Genomic DNA, 23,776 nt, shown 5'->3' on the forward strand with positions numbered 1-23,776 from the left:
AGCAGTGGTGCCTCCCAGCACTCAGGATGCAGAGACGGGTGAATCTCTGAGTTCGAAGCTAACCTAGTCCACAGAGTGAGTTCCAGGATGACCAGGGCTACACAGAGAAATCATGTCTCCAAAACAAAACAAAAAATTCAAAACTGAAGCCCGCGTGGGTGGGTTAGGGTCTAGTCTTGGGAGACAAGGTGACATAGGGATCCTTGACATAGAGTCACAGAAAGGAGCCGTGGCAGAGGAGTCCCCTGAAACTGACTGGCAAAGCTCTCTCCGTGTGCTTTTTCTTAAGAGACAGATTTGGAGGCCTGAGTGCGCATGGGGAACTCAGGCTTGGGAGGCCAACAACCTCCAACCCTGGTGGTGGAAAGAGTCACCAGACTCCGGGCTGTGAAGTAGCAGGCTTTTATAAGCAGGCTCCAGAGTAGTCCCAAACCCCCTCTGCGTGTCCTGGCCATGTTGCTGTGCCACAGGTGTATAGCGGCATTTCAATTGTATTTTAATAAATAAAGCCTGCCTGAAGATCTGAGAGTAAAACAGCCCTACTGGTCAGCCTTGCAGACCAGGTAATGGTAACACACACCTTTAATCCCAGTAGACACACTAGTTACCATAGAAACCAGGTGGTGCATGCCTTAATCATCGTGGTGCACACCTTTAATCCCCACACTAGAGAGGATTATAAAACGGGAGGAAACGTCTCTCACCCACAGTCTCACTCTCAGATTCCTGGAGGCAGGATCGCCACTTTGGACTGAGGTCAAGGGAAGAGCCAGTAGCTGGCTGCTTTGCTTTTCGGATCTTCAGGTTGAACCTTAGTTTCTCTCCCTGAGTTCTGCCCTCTCCTCTGGGCACAGAAGAATACTGAGAGCAACCAGAGCTAGAGGGCTCAACAGTCAGCCCTGTGCCCAAGTCAAAGGGGCTCAACGGGGCCCAGGATATAAAGAGCCTCCAGCCCCAGCATTCCATAACCAGGGTGTGGCGGTGCCAGCCTGGGATCCCAGCTGGCATCCTCATGGGATTCATGAGGATGAAGCAGGAGAGTCTGAAGTTTAAGGCCATCCTTGGCTACACAGTGAGTTTGAGGCCAGCCTGGACTACACGAGACTATCTCAACAACCAAAGGTGGATGGGCAGAAACATCCATAGTGAGCATGGGAGCCACAGCCCCAGCCATGCCTGGTTTCGCACACCGGGGAGAGTCTATGGACAGACACAATTCAAGCAGAGGTGCTACGGAAGCAGTCCTGTGCATCGGCAAGTTACTTAACCACTCTGCCTGTTTCCCATCAACAAAACTGAGATAACAGGAAGGACTGCAAACAGCCTTACCATTTATGCTAGATGGTTAGGCCTGGCCTTACGTGACCTCTGATGTCCTCGCTGTCATGGCGCTCTTTTTAAAGCCCCGCCCCTGCCCTTCCCCATAACCCTGAGATTCTTATTTTATTTCTACTGACCCATCTACTAAGAACGTCCAGAAAACCTAGAACCCAGGTGGGGTTGGAAGTGACACATGCTTGGGTTGACGCTTCCTGCAGGACCTGCCATTTCCAGCAGGGGGCGACCAGCACCAAGCTTTGCTTGGCATGGGTCCCTGGATATAATCTGCGGATTCCTACCAAAGTTTTTCTATGTAACACGGGTATATTTGCGGTCGCAGATCTCCTTTCCGCGCCCTGGGCTCAGTTACTTCTCCGTGTGACCATTTCTCCACCTGTGGCGTTTTATGTCTTACCATTTAGCCTCAGTTTCCCCTAGTGTGTGAAATACTAGCGCTGTCCATGCTGCCTCCCTGGCCTCAGTGGCCCAAGTCATACCAAGCTTCACTCCAGAGCAGCTTCTCCTTCAACCCCTGCACCAATGAGAGATTTTCAAATAATACAAATGAAAGACCACCATCCCCCCTCAAATCACATCTTTATTGTTTGATTAATGACTGACTCAGAGGGATGAGTGAACTGGGGAGAGGGAGTGGGGGTGGCCAGTTTTGGGTAGCCAGAAACTCTTGTTAATTGTGTACAAAACATGAATGTTATAAAAAACCACGTAGAAAATAGATGGGCAATGCAGGAGCCTTACAGAAGGCCCAAGGCACCTGGAAATTTGAGACATGGTCCAACCGCACATCTGGCTCAGTGGGACTGGGGCTGAACCCAGCACTTCCTGCCCCACGGAACAAACACATTCTCCTCTCCTGAAAACCACCACAGAACCGCTCCTGAAGGGGCGGGGTGTGATGACCACTGGCCAAGGCACTGCAAGAAATAAACTGAGCCCATACTGAGTCTTGAACTTCCTTCGTGGGGACCCAGAACTGGAGCTGGGTCATCCCTATCCCCTGGGGTTCCGCAGGGCTCAGCCATCCCCTGGGAGGAGTGGCCATCAGACACTGTACACGGGCACATACACCCTGGGCTTTGGTCGGTGCCTCAAGTGGGCAAGGGAGCTGGAACTCCTCTGCCTGGCTTGTGTAGACTGGGATGTGCTGTTCAGTACAGTCCTGCTGAGGCTGCTGTGCCGGACCAGGTCCTAACTGGGATAACACAGACAGCACCCAGTGCCCGCCGTGTCCACGCTAGACTTGGCACCAGGTCCCAGCAGTCCATCCGTGACCGAGTGCTCCAAGATAATGTCCTCCACTCGGGTGATGTACAGCAATGTCAGCAACACACCAAAGAACTGAGGATGGAGAGGGGGCAGGTGAGAGCTTCCTGACATATGGGCAGTCCTTCCAGATAGTTCCCCATGACACTGGGTGGCTGGGGAAATTGAAGCATCCTCTCACCCACTGCCCAGGCAGCCCCAGGTTAGACCTCTTCTGTCCCTCCTAGGAACATGGAGACTTCCCTGTGCCTCACTAGCAATGGCCCCTTTTCTGGGCCTTCTGCCTCCAGCCCAGCTCTGTCACACTTTATTCAGGACCTTGGAAAATCCTGCCACCTCTGTTAAGTGGACAGTGGTAACCCATGCACTGGGCTGGGTTACCCATAACTTCAGCTCTGGGCTGAAGCCAGAGCCAGTGCTACGTGAACAGTTGAGGCTATTCCATTTGTCTCTCCTTGCAGACCCTAGCCCTCTCTCAGGGCCTCTAAACTTTCACCTTCATCACTCAGCCTGGCTTCATCTGTCCCCACAGACTACCCACCTGAGGAAGCAGGATGCCCAGTAAGAGACCCGCCATGATGGTGTAGTTGTCCATGAACCATATCAACACGGCGTTGGTGCAGCCCCGCACGTGAATGACGTTCTGGGCACTCAGGCGCTGTGCAGGAAGAGGGTGTCAGCACGGGACCCTGGGCTTTCTAGTACTGCTCCTGAGACAGCATTGGGGACACTGGGGCAGTACTTTGGGGGTCAGAACTGCTGGGAACTGGGGGATGGCAGGGTATACGCACATGCCTCTCAGATGCCACCCAGCACTGCACATTATCACCACAGCCAAAAGCCAACTCCAGGTATATGTGGAAAAACAACAAAACCCCCACAACTACATGGCTTTAATGTACAGGGAAGCTTCTAGAATTACTGTTAGATTTTTCCACAAGTAAAACATTCCTCACCATGAAACTTTGCTTCATCCCATAATTATTAAACAACATCATTTGGGGGTGTGGCTGCTGGCAGGCTGCCCCTCTTCCAGTGGATGGCCCCACCCTCATGCATATATGGGCAAAACTAATTGGACCCAGTGGGTTATTTAAAAAAGAAAAAGACTGGGCATGGTGGTGTACACCTTTAATCCTAGCACTCAGGAGGCAGAGGGGGGAGAATCCCGGGGAGTTTAAGGCTGACCTAGTCTACATATATGAAGTTCCACATCAGCTGGGGCTACATAGAAAGACCATCATCCTAGCTTCCCGAGGAGTTGCCCAAAAAGCTGATGCAGGGGGATATCAGGGAAGGACTTGCTCTACCCCAGGGCCTTCGGGGTCCCAGGCAGGCAGTGCCAGTGTGAGCTGTCAACAAACTACAGGACTGGGCAGGCAGCATGGGAGGGGGCCTGTAAGGGAATGGATGTCTCACACAGAGAAGCAAACCTGGGCAGGTGCCTCCCCTGCCCCCGACCCGGCTCCCTGGGCCCTCATGTGACTGAAAGCCAGAGCTGGGGAAGCTGAGCAGCCAGGAGCACTCTGCTAGAAATCCTCCATCAGCTAGGGGTGGGACAAGATGTCCTCCATCAGCTGGAGGGGGGACAAGAGACCCTCCATCAGCTAGGGGGTGGGACAAGAGACCCTCCATCAGCTGGGGGGGGGGACAAGAGACCCTCCATCAGCTGGGAGGGGGGACAAGAGGCCCTCTATCAGCTAGGGGTGGGACAAGAGATCCTCCATCAGCTGGGGGGTGGGACAAGAGACCCTCCATCAGCTGGGGGGGAGACAGGAGGTCCTCCATCAGCTGGGGGTGGGACAAGAGACCCTCCATCAGCTTGGGGGGGACAAGAGACCCTCTATCAGCTAGGGGTGGGACAAGAGACCCTCCATCAGCTGGGGGGTGGGACAAGAGGAACACCATTTCTGGGGACAAAAGGTTTTCAAGCCCTTACCTCCTTGTCGATTGTTTTGTAGCCGCACATGGTGTTGACGACATCTGTCTGAAACAGAAACATATCACAAGCCATGACTCTATGGGCTGTAATCCGAAGGACACGCCTTTTACAGATGAAAGAGCCGAGAGGTGGGTGTACAGTCTGGTGTGGGGGGAGCTGAGATTTCCGGCCTCCAGCAGCAGGCTCCAGCCTGTTTCTGAGTTACCTCCTCAAGAAATACCCAGTGGAGAGCCAAGGGCAGACCCACCATCCTCCCTGAGGGTCCCGGTGGGAGATAACCCCTCCACCAGCTGCAGTCCATCTCTTAGCTAGAAGCAGTCCTGAGGTGCCCCCCTGCTGACCCATCTGTATTTCCCAGTCACCAGCCAGGCTGTTCCCACTTTCCTGGCTCTCAGAAAGGAACTGCTCAAACCACAACAGGGCCCCCTGCCAGCTGCGGTTTACCTGAGGGCAAGGCTGGGCCACTGGCCACGCTTCTCTGCCCTTTCAACACTGGGTTCACCACCAGGGTCATAGAAGTTTCTCTCTGAAAAAAGGGCCACTCTCCAGGGCTCCCTGCTGACTGATTTACACACACGGCAACCCTATGGCTGGGCTCTAACCCCCATCAAATTCCTTTCCAAGTAGGCGCGATGACACTTCCCATCATTGCCTGTGCCCTGTTTGGTCACATCTTCAGTCATCAGGGGAGAGGTGGAGTCCCAGGTCCAGCCTGGATCCAGTTTGGGTTCCTGCATATGTAAGTGAGGCATCGCTTCTGACATCCAACCCCAAAAGGACAGAGGGGTGGCGGCACTTGATAGAGACAGGGGTGGGGTGGGGGAGTGGATGAGAGGTTCCCCCAGGCAATTCTGGAAAGTCAGGTCACTCAATAAACAAAGGTTAGCTGGCATTTGTTGATATCAGTCTCCATTTTAGGGGCTTGAGGCACAACGAAGCCCCCGCCTCAGCGCCGGTAGCCTAGAGAGAAGGCCACGGACACGATGAGGGAATGACGTAGCTGAGAAAGAGGCGGCAAGAAAGACCTCGCTGGGCAGCTGGAGGTGGGATTGCATGACGCCCAGGGGACATGGTCGTGTGAGAGCCTGGCTCCCTTGCCTCGGTGTGAGTCAACTTGGAGGGACCATAAGTATAGATTTAGCGGAGACTCACACCGAATCTCCACCACCGCTCACACCCCTACCCTCCCACTTGGTATTTGCTTGCTTATGTGCGCCCTGCAGTCTGCCCTCCTGCTGTGGCTGCTCCCTTGGAACTTCCTGCTCCGCTCCTGCTTGCTGCCAGCACCTCAGGGCTGACTTCTGTCACTCATGAGGACACCAGCCTGTGGTCTTCAGGGTACCACCTTGAATTTCCCCTACCCCCTGCTGATCTCAGTCTGCTTTCTGGCCACACAGGCCTTCCTGCTGTTTCTCAATCACACCAGGGCAATTCCTACCCCAGGACCTTTGCACCCGACACTCTCTCTGCTGGAGATCCCCCTCGCCAACACTTGTGCAACTTACTCCCTCACTCCTTCGGGGTTTTCCTCATAATCCACCTCTGTATCTAAAACTGCAGCCTCCCCGAATGTTCTTCAGTGTCTCCTTCAAACCTGTCACTTACGTTGTCAGTTTCTCTCACTAAATCGTCCCCATTTGGGCAGAGACGTCTGCGTGTGCCTGCAGTCCCTCCAGAGCCTAGCACTATGTCTGGCACACAGTAGCTCTTCAGTCAATGGTTGCTGAATGAATGAGCAAAAAAGGAAGACACACTGGGCTTCCACAATTCATCTTGGACACCCAAAGTGCACCCACGGGCGAAGAAGTTCAGGGTCGCCTTCCGCAGTTCTCTGCAAACCCGGGGAACCTTCCACAGCGCTCAGCGGCCTCAGAGGCCTGGGGTTTCCAAAGTCCCTCCACCCCGCCTTTCACAGGCAAGTTCATTTGGCACTGGTCCAGACTTTGGGCAGAAGCCCCACCCACAGCCACTCTGTTTCCATGGTGACTGGCTGGGGTGGAAAGCACAGCTGTTGGAACCATTAACAAGAGACTTTGCACGAGGGTGTGTGCATGGGGGGTGGGGAGTAATTGTGAGGCTTTTGTTTCCGGCTCCAGTCCAGAAACGGGGCAGTTCCTGATAGACTTGTCATACATCAGGACTGATGGCGCGGTGACGGCACAGCTCAGCATCCCAGATGGCTGGGGAAACAGCTGAGAGGCTCCTGCCAGGGCAAGGTGGAGGCTGGCGTTTACATCACCGCATCCCTGCTGGCCCCAGCTCTGCTTACCACGCCTGCACTGTACGAGGTGGAGCTGGCTGCCCCTGCTGGGCGCCTGGCCTGACACAGCTGCATTCCATACTAGCCCTGCCAACCTTAGGCAAGTCTTCTAGAGGGGGTAAAGTAACCCCAGTGCAGAGGCAGTGCCGTGGGTAAAGTCTCCCCAGGTCTCCCTTTGCATCCCTGTTGTGGCTACCAAGAGCCTGGGCGGGGCTATGCACATGCTCACTGACACTCTCCCAGAGGAAGCTGCCCACCCAGCTCCCCTTTGCCAGAGCCCGACTGGCTGGGCGATCCTGCACCCAGCACCCATGCGGTTACCGTGTTCCTGATGCAGCAGGTGTAGGGCACCCCGCAGGCCAGGGGCCCTGGGGCGCTGCAGTCGTGGTACTGGTTTTTGCTCCAGTCTCTGTAGTCCTCCCCGCCACAGCACTTGAACTGAGGAGGAAAGCACACCAATCTGAGTTATTGCCAAAGTCAGGGTCAGTGTGTGTTGGGGGCAGGGAGGGGGCAGTACCAGGGAGGGGGTCGGAGTGCCAGGGTGGGGGCGGGAGTGCCAGGGTGAGGGCGGGAGTGCCAGGGTGGGGGCGGGAGTGCCAGGGCCAGAGTGGGGGTGGGAGTGCCAGGGTGGAGGTTGGGAGTGCCAGGGTGAGGGTGGGAGTGCCAGGGTGGGGGCGGGAGTGCCAGGGCCAGAGTGGGGGTGGGAGTGCCAGGGTGGGGGTGGGAGTGCCAGGGTGGGGGCGGGAGTGCCAGGGTGGAGGTCAGAGTGCCAGGGTGGGGGCGGGAGTGCCAGGGTGGGGGTGGGAGTGCCAGGATGGGGACAGGAGTGCCAGGGTGAGGGCAGGAGTGCCAGGATGGGGACGGGAGTGCCAGGGTGGGGGTGGGAGTGCCAGGGTGGGGGCGGGAGTGCCAGGGTGGGGATGGGAGTGCCAGGGTGGGGGCGGGAGTGCCAGGGTGAGGGCGGGAGTGCCAGGGTGGGGGCGGGAGTGCCTGGGTGGAGGTCAGAGTGCCAGGGTGGGGGCGGGAGTGCCAGGGCCAGGGTAGGGGTGGGAGTGCCAGGGCCTCATGAAGCCATCTTCTGTTAGGCCAGAGGGATCAAGAGTGGCCTGGCCATACAAAAAGGGGTGAACTCTCTACCCTGGAAAGCCATGCACAGTAAGGCCGAACTACTTCAACTGGACACCAGGTGCTGACTAGACACTGGAAAGGGAGTCTCCCTGGCAACCGATCTGCATCCTTCTTCTTCAAGCCCCTGGGGTAGGGGTCTGGCCGGAGGAGACAGCCTCAGAGGCCAGATCCTATGGAAGCCCTGCTCCATCCTGACCTTGGAGACCAGAATAAACTGCCATAGTCTCTCTCCTACACCTCTCCTTTCTGGACCAGGGCCAGCTTTGGGTGGGGGTGAAGTGCAGCAGAAAACAGTTCTACAGAAGGGCCAGCTGGATGACTCCCTCCTGGACACTGTACAGATGAGGTAAAATCACCCTGGGAGATAGGCCTACTGGCTAAGTGATGAGCGCCAGAGCCAAGAATGCAGACATGCCTGGATTCCCCGCAGGAGAAATGGTACAGTGTGGAGCCAACCTGGGCTACACAGTGAATTCTAGGACAACCTAGGCTACAGTAAAAGACTCTCTCAAAAGCAAAAACAAAAAACAAACAAAACTATCCCAAAACCACCTGGGAGAGGATGTGACCAGGAAGGGGTGCTCTATACCTGGGCCCAGGGAAGGCGGGGGAGGGGGAGGTGACTTTATGTTGGGAGGACAGGAAAGACAGCTTAAAAGAGAGGACATGTCATCTGAAACATGTACAAGGAAGAGACAGTCACCACGTATGTGCCAAGGCCCTGTACTTCATCAGCAAGTAGAAAAGTCTGTGAGTGGAGGGGATGAGGTTCAGGGAACAGAGGCCCAGTGTGAAAAGATCCATCAGCCAGAGCAAACAGAGGTCTGGGACTGTTGCAGGAGCGGGAAGCTGAAGGAGCGTGCGGTGGGAGTCCAGGTAGACACCATCTGGACACCCTTCAGCCGTCTCCACGGTGCCCTGTCGATCACCAGGCCTTCCTTGGGGTCCACAAGCACCTATCTGCAGTGTTGTACAAGGGCCATGTGTTCTGTTGCTGGACAGATACATTTGAATCCTCACATCGACACCTCAGGTGTGTGACCAAGGGCAAGGGGATCAGCCTCTCTGGGCCTTGGACGCTTGTCTGTTAGGAAGAGCAATGCCGGCTCCGTGGGACAGAGCTGGACTGTAAGAGAGGCCCTGAGGGAAGCGTTTTGCGCAGGGCCCAGTGAGCATTAGTCACCTCCTGCCCCCACCCATGGAGAAATGAAATCTCTGAGCCAGCTAAGGGCTGGTTCCAACAAAAGCATCTACCAGGAGAATGTCTCGGCCCTCCCAGCCTGGGCTGCCAGGCACATGGATGGCAGGAAGCAATCTCCCAGAAGCTGCACCTGTTTCTCCTACAGAGGAGCCCAGAGTCACAGGCCCCGGGGAGTGGTGAAGCTGGCCTTCACTGAAGCTCAGGGGACCAGGAACATCCACTGACAGGCTCGGGAGGGGCCTGTGACCCTCCAACATCACTGTCCCCACCCAGTGAGTGAGGGTGACCCCCACTGCACTGGCTCTGCTCTGAGCATTTCAGAAAGAAGCTGAGCAAGTCCCAGTCACTGTGAAGGGAGAGACCAGAATTGGCCCCATGGCATGGATGAGAAATCTGCTGCGCCTCAGGACAAAGAAAAGGCAGGCCAGCCCCAGGGAAGGGTGGCCCCACTGCAGTTGTGACGGTTGCACCCACAAACTGGGCTGGGCCTCTGGGAGAGGGACAGTGTCCCAAGAGGACATACAATTGTCATCACATTCAAAGATGTCTGAGAGGGATGGGAGGGGTCTTGTCCCATGTCCAGCGGGGATTAGGAGAGAGTTTTCTCCCCACCTTTGCTGAAGTAAACTCTCCACAGCAGAGGGACCGGGCCCAGTGGGCTGGACCCTGGGGGAAGGCCAGCCAGTCCTGAGAGAATGAGATCCCTGTCAGCCAGAGGGTGGGCCCTACAAAGTAGCCGGAGTGACATCTGGCCTTGTGGGTTGTTCCCTGTGTTTGAAGGGCCACTCACAGGCCAGTCACCTGCACTGGGACTGTACTGGTCACCTAGCCCTTCACTCCACTCTCTGGAACAGAGGCTCAGGACAGGGACAAGGGTCCTGGAGGTGCCCCTCAGACCCCATGCTCCCCATGTCACCTTCTTCTGAACAAAGTCCATGATGTTCTTGAAGTCCAGGTCGTCGTAATAGTTCTCAATTCCTCTCCGAATGTTGTCGTTCAGGAAGTCAATGGTCTATACAGAAGGAAACAAGATCACCAAGGAGAAGGAGCATACATCAGAGGCTAGGCCAAGATTATTCTAGAAGTCCAGGTTAGCACAGAGGTGTAGCCAACGGTTCCCACCTAGCTGAGTAAGTCTCCCCCACGCCCCACCCTGAACACCCGAGACTACCCAGCCCACAGATATTGCCCAGGTCCTGAGAGCCCGGCCCGCCAGGCTCCAACTCTAAAGAGCAGCGTGCTGGAGCTGGGCCTCAACCCTCCTGATTCCTGGCTTGTATTCTCTCCTCTGCCCAGCAACAGGCCTGAGCTGGAATCTTCCTTTGATGCTCCAGCCCCTCGGCCACACTCTCATCAACCAACCTCTTGCTTTATGAAGAAGTAAACTGACCCCAGGGGAAGAGTACTATGGAGCTTGGAGAAAGGGTCACAGAGGGGGCTGGTCAGGACCACATAGCCTCCTCCCAGTTTGGGCACAGTCAATCTCCACCCGGAAGGGCACTGGAACGCCACCCTCTCCCAGTCACGCTGGGCTCCCGGGATCAACAGCCGGTTGTTGTGCTGAGGTCCCCGGAATACAAAGGCTCCACAGCAGGCAGGGCTGGGGTGGGAGAGTGGGCAGCCCAGTCACAGGCTTGTTGTGACAATCGAAGCTTTCAGAGCAGAGGCAGAGTACCAGCAGAGACTGGGGACAAAAGGCATTCTTGGCTCTGGTACAGGGCAGAGGAGCCAGACAATTCCTGGGGGAGGCACCCTGAGGTACGCTGGGATGGCAGGGGCCAGCTTCCAGGCCCTGTTAAGGCTGAGTTTCCCGTCGGTGAACCAACCCTGGGGACCTTCCAGACCTAAGCATTAGCAATAAAGCTAAAAGGGGCCATCAAGTCTCATGGTTAGGGCCACAGTCCCTGCTGTCACCAGGCCACAGGCACTTCTTTTAATCTCTAAGCCTCCTTCTCTCATCCACAAAATAGGGAGACAAAGACAGTCAGCCTTCTGGGGGTGACAGGAGTTTGAACCCCTGAAAGTGCTCATTCACGGATGCTGGGTGCATGGTGGGTCCTGATAACACAGACATCTTTGCATGTGGGAAACAGACCCCTCCGGGGGCTACTTCATACTGCCACAGAGGAAGCTCAGTCCCTAGGGGAGCTAAGGCCTACCGCTTGCCCAAACGACCTCCTGCCAGAGCGGTAGCCCCTAGTAGGAGCATTCTGGAGCTTATATGAGACACTTGCAGCCCTGAGATTGGTATGCCTTATCCAAGGTCCCCCAGCTGACCAAGGTGCCAGCCTGCCAGCCCACTACAGTCCAAGTTACAGGCGAAGAAGCCTGGGTTCAGGCGCGGCTAAGTGAGGGCAGGGCCTGATTTGAGAGCCTGGAGGACCTCCCCTCCCCCACACTTCTGCTCGTGACCAGCGGCAGCATAGACCCTAACAGAAAAGAGAAGCCCCAGGCTTCTGCAAGAGTTTCTGAGGTCATCAGCACACAGCCCTTCATGGGTCTGGCACCGGACCCCAGGGTAGGGGTTGAGTGGTCCACCTGCCTATCAGCCACACTGCATAGGTAAAAAAACTAGGACCAACCAAATCTTAGCCTGACCTCCCATCTAACCTTGCCTGCCTGGTCCTCTGGGGGATGGGGTGACAGGCCAGCTGGCCGGGGTGGGGTGGGGATGAATAAGAAGCAGGACATGAGGGTGAGGTCTGTCTGCCACCCGAGGGGGTGAGGGAATGAGCTCAGAGCCCTGACCCGTGCACTGCAGGGCTTCACTGATTGAGCTAGGGTATGTGGGTGACACCAAGGTTAGGGACTTGCCTCGGCCATGAGGATGGAAATGTGATGTGACAGTCTCTTTCCACTCTTTGGGCACACTGGGGACACAGAGCTGATTCACCATGGCCCTCCTTTTCTACCTCAGCCATTCTAGATCTCCATGGAGGCTCTTGCCTCAGGGCAGGCCATGGCGTAGATGAGGGCAGGAGGCACAGTGGCCAGGGTAAACTGGAAGCCTGTGGGATCGGTCGGTCTGTCATCTATCTATCTATCTATCTATCTATCTATCTATCTATCTATCTATCTATCTATCTATCTATCTATCTATCTATCTACCCACCCATTCCATCCATCCATCCATCCATCCATCCATCCATCCATCCATCCATCCATCCATCATCTATTCTCTCTCTTTCTTGCGTTCTCCCTCCCCTGCTAAGTCTTGCTAGGATCTGAGGTATGTGCTGGCCCCACCAAGACAGACCAACAGACCAGGAAACCCTATATACCCATATGAGGACCATCTTCCCACCCAGGAAGCTGTATTGCGCCTGTTATGGGAAAAGGCCCTGCGGGGAACCTCCCTGACTAGGCACGGGGGAAACAGATAGTCCTGGCCCGGCCAGCTCAATGAGATGGTTCTTGGAGTTGTTTTGGCTGCTGCAAACCTGTACTGCTCCTGGAACTGCGCTTGAGGTGTGTTTCCTGGGAACATGAACAAGACACCAAGGTGGTCCCTTGGCTGTGGCCATTGAAAAGATGTAACAGATTCCCATGATGCACTCGGGTTGTGCGGTTTCCAAGTGATAAAGTGTTTGCTAGTGTTCACAGCACCTATCATGCAGGATTCAAGGGAGCTGGGGTCAATCAGAAGAGGGACAGGGCACAGAAGAGGAAACTCTAGCTTCTGCAGCTGCTGCCCGCGGCCAGCCACACCACACCCAACTCTCAATCAGGTCACACCAACAGGAGCAACTTCAGCCCGCCAGCTGCCTTTCACCGGGGCTGGCACATACCACAAGGGGCACATGACCTGGAGCAGACAAACATCAAAGGCCACGTGACTTCTCAACGTGTGTTATGCCACCAGATGAAGCCATGCAGACCTATCCTTTCCAGAATTCTCCTTTAAATCTGGATTTCTAGCCTTGGATGCCTCCGCCACACCCCAGGGAAGTCTTAGACTATTTTAAACGGATAGAGGTGTGTGTGGTACAGCTCCCTGTGCAGGAGCCAAGGGTGAAGGAGTCTAAGAGCATCCCACAGGCTGGCTGCTCCAGGATACAACCCCTCTGGGGATAAAAAGCGCTCTGGGCCTCTCTGCAGGCTGCCCAAAACTTGGGACCTCAGGCAAGCTAGGCCAACAGTAAGAATGGAGACTATAGCTCAGGTTGTGGGGTCACCAAGTCCCCTTACTATGCTCACGGTCAAATCACCGGACATTTTTCTGCTGGCCCCAACTTGACTCCCCAGTACACACCACACATATGCACAGACAAGGACACCCTGCACTCTGATTGCTGGGTCCCCCTCTGTGCAGACACCTCACCTGGCACAGGGGCACTTTCTTCTTGTATCCAAGCATCCAACACTGAATTTCTACAATGACTAAAGAAATCTGCCTTCTCCTGAGGAAGCAATTGACTTGGGCACCCCCTCCTCCTCTTCTCCATCCCCTCCTCCTCACTGACCCCTCCCCCACCCAGCAGCCTCTTTTTCCCCCCATGCTCAGCACTGGTCTGGCTCCTCTCTGACAAAATCATTTGCAGTAGAGCCAGAAGGGGCGCACTGGTTGTTTTTGTTCTTGCTGCTGTTTTTGTTGCTTAATGTAGCATTCCCCACCAGCGAGAAAGAAAACTTTAGGAGCTAGAAAAAAAAAAAAATAGAGAAAAATCAACCCAACCCACCCCTCTGGTTCCAGCAGTTTCTCCAGCTTTTTTCTTTTTTTAATTGTTGAAATAAGGAATTACTATGTAACCTAATATGCCTCAAAGTTGCAATTCTCCAGCTTCAGCCTCCAGAAGTTCAGGAATTACCGGTGTGAGTGGCCATGTCTGCTGTGTTCAAACAACTTCAATATTATATATTGTGATTTGATTTTTAATTTTGAGACAGGGTCTTGTTATATACCCCTGGGTAGTGGAACTCACTATGTGGCTCAGGTTGGCCTCAAAGCCTCATCCGTTCCCCTCCTGTTTTGGTCTCCCTGGTCACGAGACAGGTACTGGTCCCAAAGACTATAGGCATGTGTCATTATTGTATATGTTTACTTTCTTTTGTTCCTGGTTCCTTGCTCATGACCCTGTTCCCCAAGGCAGGCAAAACAAACAAACAGAAACAAACCTAGAAGCTCTGTTCCCCAAGGAGGGTCACAGAAGTGGTCACCTGCCCCACTTTCGGGGCCACAGAGACCAGCTCTGAGCCATTCCCATCTGGTAAGGTCATTCCAGAGGGGTCCATGGCAAACCCACAAGAAAATGCTGAAGAATCTTCAAACAGGCTTCCCCACCGGCTTTTAGGTAGTCATACCTACACAATGGTCTTCATAACGACCCAAAGGGACAGTTTGGGGAGCTGAACAAAGGGTGGTCCTATAGGGTAGAGCATTGGGAAAGGCGCTGACCAAAAGAACATCTCTTCTCATCCTTTAGAATGGCTTTGACATGGTTTGTTGTTGTTGTTTGTTTGTTTTGTTTTTCGAGACAGAGTCTTTCTAGCTTTGTAGCCCTGGTTGTTCTGGAACTTATTATGTAAGCCAGACTGGCCTTGAACTCACAGAGATCCACCTGCTACACGTCCTGGGTGCTGGGATTAAAGGTATGTGCTACAACACCTGGCCTTTGACATGTTTTGTTTAGTTTTGAGACGGGGTTTCAAGTAGCTGAGGTTAGCCTCAAATTTACCAGGTCGTTGAGGGACAGCCCTGAATTCCCTCACAAACTATGAAGCACACATTTATTTCATGGCCATGGAGCCCATAGGGAGTGGGGATAACTAGAAAATCACTCCTGACCCAGGCCTTGGCTTCCTAAGCTGTGAGGACTGAAGGTTCCAAGAGGCTCTCAAGGCAGTGGCCTTCACTCAGCTCAGTTCCCTCATTTAAAAGAAGGAAGTGATGTCATGGCCATGACTGACCTTTAAAGCCCTGGGAAATGACAAACCTGACAGCCTTAGAGAGGCATTCTGGAACCGGGACTGGCTCTCTTGGAAAGGACAGGTTTAGTAAAGCCATGAACGGCCCTGACCATGAGCTGGCCCTGGGGCTCAGCCAGGAAAGTGCTAACCTAGACCCCTGCAAGACCACTGGCCAACTGAGAGACCTGCTGACCACACAGGAAAGCATAGACAACTATAAACAACTGGAATAAACACCTCTCTCTACCCCAGATTGCTGGGGGATGAACCAGTACCAGCTCAGAAGACATGCTCTGAAAAGCAGAAAGAAGAAACAACTCAAGGGGCCTGGGGTGTGGTGGCACACAGCTGTGATCCCAGCTCTGGGGAGATGCAGGCAGTAGGCTCAAGGTCATCCTTCCTACACAGCTAGTTTGAGGCCACTAGACTATGGAGATTCTGTCTCAGAAAACAACACACACACACACACACACACACACACACACACACACACACACCTTTCTGTTCTTGGAAGGGCTTCTTAACCCCTCTGGGCATTGATGACTCTCCATCAACACAATGGGAACTGGTCCTCTCCCCAGACCCTTGGACCTCACTCACTCACTAGGAAGCAGACCCCGAGGTCCTACATTTGCTTAGGGTCAGGTCCCACTGTTCATGTTTCCTTCTGGGTCAGAACACCACTATGCCAATGCAGGGTGGACTAGGGATCAGGCATGTCACTCTTTGAGGGTTTGGGACAGTGATTGGTGACTTGGAATCAACAAGTTACATGATTCAGCAACAGCCCTTGAGGCACTGTCTTATTGTTTTTTGAGACAAGGTCTTTCCACATAGCCCTGCCTGTCCTGGAACTGCCTAGACCATATAGACCAGGCTGGCCTTGAACTCAGAGAGATCTGCCCACCTCTGCCTCCTGATGAGAGGTAGTCTTAACAGTACCTGGAAGGTCAGGGACCAAGCCCTACCTATAACACCCAATGAGGAGGAAGGCAGGGAGGAAGCTAACAGGAGACAAGCAGAGCTCGGTGTGCCGCTCAGTGGTAGACCGCTTGCCCAGCTTGTGAGGCATCCCAAGGAAAAAGACAATGCCCTGAATCGGAAGACACCCTACCCCATCACTAATGGGATCTCGGACAAGAGATGCTGAGGAGGGTCTAGAACAGGCCTGAACCATGCCCTGCTCATCACATTCACCCCTTCACTCCATCTTCACCCCAAACTCTAGGAGAAGGGAGTACTCAGGGTCAAGGAAGCCACATGACCTGACCAAGGCTTCCCAGCTAGTATGAGGCACCTGAGTGTAGCTGTGAAGGCACTGGGGACCCAGAACTGTGAATCTCATGGACACTGCTGGGCTTGGATATCAGGCATCACTCACTCAACCTGTCTCTTCTCTCAGTCCTATATGCAGTACAATGGCCCAAATCACACATCAAATCCCACTGTGTCAGACCTGGGCACATTTGCCTCCACTTCCATCTGAGCCACCGTTCCTTTGCCTCTGGATGACTGTCACAGTCTCTGGGCTAGACTCCTATGTCACCCTTACTTTCCTACTGCCCACTCTCCACTTGGCAGCTAGAACAAGATGTGAGTCAGGGTATGTCCTTCCCTGCACATAGCTCTCAAACGGCTCGCTGCCTTTCAAAGACACCAGGATGGCTAGCCAATAGCCTCTAAGCACCTCTGTACCCCCCACGCCAGCCTGCCAACTTCACCTTTCATCCTTCTCCCTACACCTTACCCCACGGGTCAAGCAGACTCCAGTCCAGACTGTTCTCCCAGTGTGCCCAGCGGTTCCTCCTACCTCTGCTCACCCATCCCCTTGCCATGATATAGTGCTGTATGGTCTGGCCTATCCCAGGCCACCCAACTTCATAGAAACCATCTGTCTACCCTGTCCATGGCAGCACCCTGGGTAAAGCCCAGGACACTCACAGTGGGTGTTCAATACACACACAGCTGATGGTGAACCCACAGGCCTACCTGGTTCCGAAAGATCAAAGCCACTATGCCGCCAATAAGCTCCATTATGAGGCAGATCCCCAGGATGTACATAAACTGGAAAACAAGATTCAGAGATTCATCCGGGGAGTCAAGGGAAGGCTCAGAGAAATCCATACCTGCGCTAAGATCAAGCACAATAAAGTGGGAGTCCAACCTGACGGGGCCCTGCTGTCCCTCCTAGAGAACACAGGGTGCTGCTCAGAAAGGCTTGACTCTAGAGAGTGACTGAGATGCCCCAGGCAGGTACTCCTCATGTTTGCCCCAGTAATCCTGGGGGTGGGGTGGGGGAATAGATGAACAGTAGGCTCCTCCCCTAGTAGGCTCCTCCCTCAATTAGACTGGTGTCCTTCCTTTAACACAGCCAGAGGGAGCGGCCTGGGCAGTACTTCCAGTCCCTGGTACTCCACTGCCCCCCTAAATATCTCAGAAGTGGCTTCCTAGTCAGCCAAGTATAGAAGAGGCACTTGAAGTTTGAAGAACACACACTCCACCTCTCATTTGAGAAAAGATATTGACCAGATTGATTCTAGCAAGTTCCAGCCTTGGGCAGTACCAAGACCCTGCTTGTGTGTGACTACAAAGCCGCCCATCAGTGGGATGGTGGGGGCAGAGATGGGAAGACGCACATGCATCAGAGGACAAGGGCCTGCACACCCAGTGTCCCCAGGACTGGGTGTCATCCCTCAGCTATCGACAGGGGTTGTGTGGACTACAGCACTCTACCTGATGGGCACATGATCTGAGCCAGGCGCTCCCGTGTACTGGGACTCTGCCCAGAGTGGCCAAGAAAGATGCCCTGGGCTCAGAAACAATCAAGATTTTGTGCCTGAAGACAGTAAGCAGGAGCAGTCCTGCTGTGGCAAAACAGACTGCCCGGCCTTGCCTGGTGGTGCCACGAGGCCCCTTGGCCCCCATAGGTTTGCTGGCTGCATGAGCCAATGAGTCATCTTCCCATCCCTCAGCTTTGCTTAATCTCAGTTGACTGCCATCCCTCCTATGACAACTGGGAATCCAGAGACCTCAGCAGTATCCAAGTCAGATGTACATACAGGCTGATATGAGGTCGCCAGGGCGGATATGGGCCACTGTGCTACGGTGGCTGATGTTCTGGGGCAGCTGGATGGTGTGAAAGACAGAAGGAACCCAGCTGGCCAAGACAGAGGGACAGGCTCTTCAGCTTTCTTGGAGACACCAAGAACCACTCCCTCCATCTTGGGGCTGGGAGGAGCCACTTACCGACTGGAGAAGGCACAGGTTGTCCCGGAGGGAAGCCAGCACCCCGATGAAGGAGACAATGAACATGACTACCCCCAGGAGGATGAGGATGATGGCCGGGGCCAGGAAGGCGCTCTCCAGGGTTTTGTATTTCTGCCGCTCGACCTCTGCGTAGATCCCCACCGACAGGACCAGGCCCCCAATCAACTAAAAAAAAAAAAAAAAAAAAGTGGAAGGTGAGGGGCTGTGGACGTGTAATAATCCAGTTGGAGCATCCTTGCCTAGCAGGAAGGAGGCCCTCCCTAGGTTTAACCGACTACAAAGCATAAACCAGGGGCAGCGGTGCGCACCTATAATCCCAGCATTTAGAAACTGGGGTCAGGAAGTTCAGAAGTTTCAAGTCATTTACACAGGAAGTTTGGGGACAGCTTGGCTACGTGAGATCCCCCCTCCAAAGGTGGGTGGGGCAGGGAGGAGGAAGATGTCAGGCAGCTACTTGACTTTACTCAAAGGGTCTCTCTGAAACTGTAATCCCTGCCCCAAGACATGGGCTCCCCAGGGAACTGCACACGAGGGCAGATGTTGTGCGCTCAACTATGTGTCCCCACAAATCAGTGCCTCAGAATGTGGCTATATTTGGACTTGGGACCATGGAAGCAGTAATTAAGTTAAAATGAGATCATTAAGGTGGCTCTAGTCCAATATGAGTGCTAAGTTGGTTACAGGCTGGGAGGTAACTCAGTTGGTAGAGTGCTTGCTTGCCTAGAACGCAGATGCCCTGGGTTCGAGTTCCAGCACCACATAAACCGGGTGACGGTTTAACACTTGAAGGGTGGAAGCCAGAGAATTGGGGTTTAAGGACATCTCTGGCTACATGCAAGCTTGAGGCCAGCCTGGGATACATAAGACCTTGTCTGAAGAGGAAGGTGAAGAAGACAAAGGTAACAACACAAAACCGCACAGAAGGACCACACGAAGATGCATAAGGAAGACCACACAAAGATGCGTAAGGAAGACAACCATCTGCAAGTCAAGAAGAGGGCTTGGAAGAAAAGAACTCTGTCAACAACTTGATCTTCTCAGACTTTGATCCACCAAACTATGAGGAAAAAAAAAATCCATGCTAGTGTATGTTCTAACAGCCCTGAAGACGGACAGCAACTGCAGCGGACAGTTGGCGGAACAGGGAAATGCCACTTCCTGCAGCGTGAGTCAGAGAATGTGGATTTGTCTCAGGTCTGGGACAGATACTGGCCGGGCGTCCACATTCTCATCTGAATAATGGGTGCTCACCCAGCAGCTTTTTGATAGGTTTCAGTGAGATAGTGAAGATGAACGTTCTAAAAACAGGGGGGCACGAGGTCACTGTCATGCACACTCAATAGGCCGGCCACTCTAGGGACACTTCCCAGCTGCTCAAGGGGCAAACGCTTCACTCAGTCTCATAAACAAGGAATTTCCTTTCAGAATGACCATCGAGAAGGCCGAATGTCAGAACAGCAGAGATTTCTAGGGCATTTAAGTGCAATCTCCGCTTAACAACATTTTAACACAGAGACACGGTACATACATTAGCCACATAGGGTAACTTCCTACCAGGGAAACCAGGCTCCTCAAGGCTGTCGTTCACACATGGGCTCGCCCCACGGCCTTCAGCTCCCGTTTGGCAGAACATGGTTCCCCTATGCTAGACATCCTGGTACACTCCTCCGAATCCTCTGGGGTATTCAGTTGTCACCTGCTCCATGAAACCTTTGGGGCCACATTATTAAAAACTGGAAATCCCCGATTGTTGTGGTCCCACATGCTTGCAATTTCACCTCTCAGGGATCTAAAGTGGGAGGGACTGAGAATTCCAGGTCTGCTTGGGCTACATTAGAGACTTTCATCTCTCTCTCTCTCTCTCTCTCTCTCTCTCTCTCTCTCTAACACACACACACACACACACACACACACACACACACACATGCAGAGTAAAAAATATTTTTAACGGAGTGGGGATCCCTCCCCATGAAAGTCCTTACATCTTTTTTCCCCGATTTATTTCTTCCCTTTTGTGCTTATTAATATGTTGAAAGGGGATCAACTTTAACTTGTTTGTTTCGTTGATATAGGGTCTCATGTAGCCCAGGCTGGTCTTGAACTTGCTGTGTAGCCCAGGGTGACCTTAAATTGCTGATCCTCCTGCCTCTGCCTCCCAAGTACAGGATTACAATATGTGTCACTGCTCTTGGATTTGTACTGACTAGTATTAAATATGCATTATTTTTTAAAATTGTTTCACATATATTTTTTATTGGGGGGTGGGAAACCTGTGGAGGTCAGAAGAGAACTTGGGAATTAGATCTCTCCTTCTAGCATGTGAAACTGAAGACTGAACTCGGGTCATTGGGTTTGGTGGTAAGCACCCTTGCTCGGTGAGTTATCTCATCAGCCTTTATTTTTTTTTCTTTTTTAATTGTTTATTCCCATGCCACCCTAGACATAACGTAACTCCAGGACAAGTGGTCTTTTGGCAGTTCAGGGCACCCCCATCACCCTGGCAATCCCAACATGAGGAAGTCTGGCCAGCGTTTACAGCCTGTTCTGCTGAAGGAAACTGGGCTGTGCTTTCCCACAGACCTCAAGGTTTGAGTTAGACATCACTTCCCCCAAGTGTGTCCAAGTAAGGACTCCAGCATTGGAGCTATGCATGCAGCAGGACAGAGAAAAGGCATTAGATCTGTAGACTTCCCCAGTGCACAGAAAGCAGCATGGAGGAGTAACAGGCACCACGTCCAAAGTAAGACCGGTGAGGGATGCTACTGACTGCTGGAGAGCTATGCTAGGGGCTGGGCGAGCCTGGGGACCACTATCTCTCTAGAGAACACAGAGACTGACCCACACTGACTTCCAGCCTTCCAGAGGCCATAAGAGGCTCCTCTCAGACCTCTGTATCCTCATACAGTGCCAAGGTTATCCTGTGGAAAGAGAAGCACCTGCTTCTGCCTGAGCACTGAGAAGAGACAGGGATCTCAGGAGTCACACCAAAGACGACACAGAAACAGCTGACAGATGACCAGGAAACCAGGTCTCTCGGACCCCGTGTCCTCTTAGACTTTAAGCTGAGTCTTCCTGGTTTGCGAAGATGGCTGAGACCCACCTCCTGGTCCAAAAAGGTCTCTCTAGTACGCATGACCAGGAGGCTAATGGCATGGACAGAATCAGTCAGCATCTCCGTATGAACAAGTTAGCCAAGGCAGGGAAATTGTGGGTAAAGGGATCAAAATGATCCATTTGGGTAATTTTTTTTAAATGAACAGGGCAACAGATATAACACAGACAGACAGACAGATAGGCAGACCCTCCCCCCAACACACATACTACCTCCCTACAAGAATAAACTATAGTCTTGATAGAGAAAGAGTAACTATAGGCTGTCTGGTGAGAGGCATTCTAAAACCCAGAATGTGGTCTAAGCAGGACTGGCCTCAGCTCCCAGGGTTCTCTGAGACACACAGTGGGCAAACATTAAAAAGCCAATTCTTGTGCTGGGCACAGTCACATACCCTTAATGACTGCACTTGGGAGGCAGAGGCTGTTGGATATCTGTGAGTTCGAGACCAGCCTTGTTTACAGAGCTAGCTTTAGGACAGCCAAGGCTACCCAGGAAAACTCTGTCTCAAACAAACAAACAAACAAACAATAAAAGAGGAGTCTGAAGTGGCTGGTGATGTAACTCACTGGTGGAGCACCTGCCTAAAAAGCCAGACCCCCTTGTGACTCCATGCCCAAGGGCTGCTCACTGCATCCCAGCCTTGGACGGGTCAGCCCTGAGAAGCCTGTACCTTGGAACTTTGACTGCTTTCTTAGTCACAGTTCTGTTGCTGTGAGGAGACACAGCAACCACAAAAGAGAACATACAACCAGGGACTTGCTTATGGTTTCAGAGATGAGCCCGTGACCATCATGACAGGGAATGTGGCAGCAGCCGGGCAGGCATGGCGCTAGGGTAGTAGCTGAGAGCTTACATCTTATCCAAAAGCACTTGACAGAAAGAGAGTGAGACTAGGCCTGGCACAGGCTTCTGACCCATCCCCCAGTGACACACCTTCTCCAGAAGGGCCACACCTCCTAATCCTTCCTAAACAGTCCACCGACTGGGGACCAAACATTCAAACCACCACAGATGACGACATCCCTCAGAGCAAAGGGGTTGTCAGAAGCCACACGTGGAAGGAATCAAATATGCAGGGGCCCAGCGTTCTTGAGGGCAGCAGGGGTGGGGCTTTGTCATGTCCCTTGGTGCAAAGTTTGATTCTCACCCTGTCCCTGAACCGTACAGCTCATCTCACTAATGTTTTCAGAATTGATTCCATATGTTCCTGAAAGTTGGAGGCATCCTGTCGTTACAAGTTTATCTTTCTGACAGGATGGGCCCTGAGCCCTGTTAGCTCCCTCTGCTCACGGCCCCTAGCCCGTCCCAGCCCCCACCCTCCTTCCAGCCTGAGCCCCTGCTCAGCCTTTGAATCCACCCCTTAGATCCCAGTGCTGTGGGACAATTTCAGACATAGCCAACCTCAGCCCTCTGCAGAAGGACAATGGGTGGATTCTTTTATTTTACAAGCTCTCTGGAGCCCTGGGACCACTCCGGGACAGTATTGCTGGCGGTAAGCCAAACTTCCCTTGGTCTGATCACAGTCACCCATCAGATGTCACTACTAGTTCCTTGCTAGGTTAGCCGATGGCAACAACTCTAGCCCACCAAAGCCTGGACAAAGCTCCCACACTGTATGCCAAAGCCCAGGCCTCGGGATTCCCTCACTACCTCGCACCAAGCCATCATAGGCCAGTCTCTGCTGGTCAAAGATGGCACCGCTGTTCACACTGTCCCCACCCTGACCCAGGCCCCTCCAGCAGGTGTTCAGAGCCATGCTGTTCATGGCGAGAAGCGGGCATGAATCTTCCCAGGACCTTAAAAATTTCCAAGTGATATCTACATCTCTGATGACATCAGTTTATCCATCTGGGTACAAAGTTATCAGTCAATGCCAGCATGCAATCCAGTCTGCTCCTTCGCTAATTATAGCCCTGCCCCAGGCAGCCAGCCATCCCGGCCCCAGCGCAGGAAGCAAACGGCCCATTTGTTAAACGAGACAGCTTCAGCTCAACAGGCATAAGGGTAGGAGCACGGGCCATGCCCATTTGGGGACACGGTGGGAAAAGAATATACTGTAGGCAGTCTGTGAGCCAGGCCTCACATTGTGGGACCAGGCAGCCTCTTTGTCAGTCTGTGGGGGAGCTCTGTTGTCCAGTGTGAACTCGGTCCTTTGAGAATCCGCCTGGAGCTCAGCTTTCTCGTGGGCAGAGACAGGCCCAGCTGCACGAAGCTGCCGGGAAACAAGCCATCCTGTGTGGTGCCCCTGTGCATCCTCGGAATGCGGCTGGTTGGTGCCTGGCTGGTTCACTCTGAGCTGGAACAGCTTTCTACTTAAGAGAGGTCCATTTCCAACCCTCGGGCACATAACAG

General features: G+C 53.4%; 1 protein-coding gene across 1 annotated transcript in view; it reads right to left on the reverse strand.

The window, feature by feature from the left end:
- Positions 1–1,900: 1,900 nt before the first annotated feature.
- Tspan15 (tetraspanin 15) overlaps positions 1,901–23,776 on the reverse strand; it is a 43,128-nt gene continuing 21,252 nt past the window's right edge. The window contains exons 2-8 of the mRNA XM_087898168.1: positions 18,289–18,474; positions 17,032–17,106; positions 10,052–10,147; positions 7,128–7,244; positions 4,544–4,591; positions 3,146–3,262; positions 1,901–2,679 (exon numbers count right to left, since the gene is read on the reverse strand). Coding sequence (XP_087754294.1) covers positions 2,530–2,679; positions 3,146–3,262; positions 4,544–4,591; positions 7,128–7,244; positions 10,052–10,147; positions 17,032–17,106; positions 18,289–18,474 — 789 coding nt within the window. The 3' untranslated portion in view covers positions 1,901–2,529. The remainder of the gene's footprint in view (positions 2,680–3,145; positions 3,263–4,543; positions 4,592–7,127; positions 7,245–10,051; positions 10,148–17,031; positions 17,107–18,288; positions 18,475–23,776) is intronic.

Source organism: Myodes glareolus, chromosome 18 (genome assembly GCF_982192425.1).
Source record: "Myodes glareolus chromosome 18, mMyoGla1.1, whole genome shotgun sequence".
Classification (NCBI taxonomy): Eukaryota; Metazoa; Chordata; class Mammalia; order Rodentia; family Cricetidae; genus Myodes; species Myodes glareolus.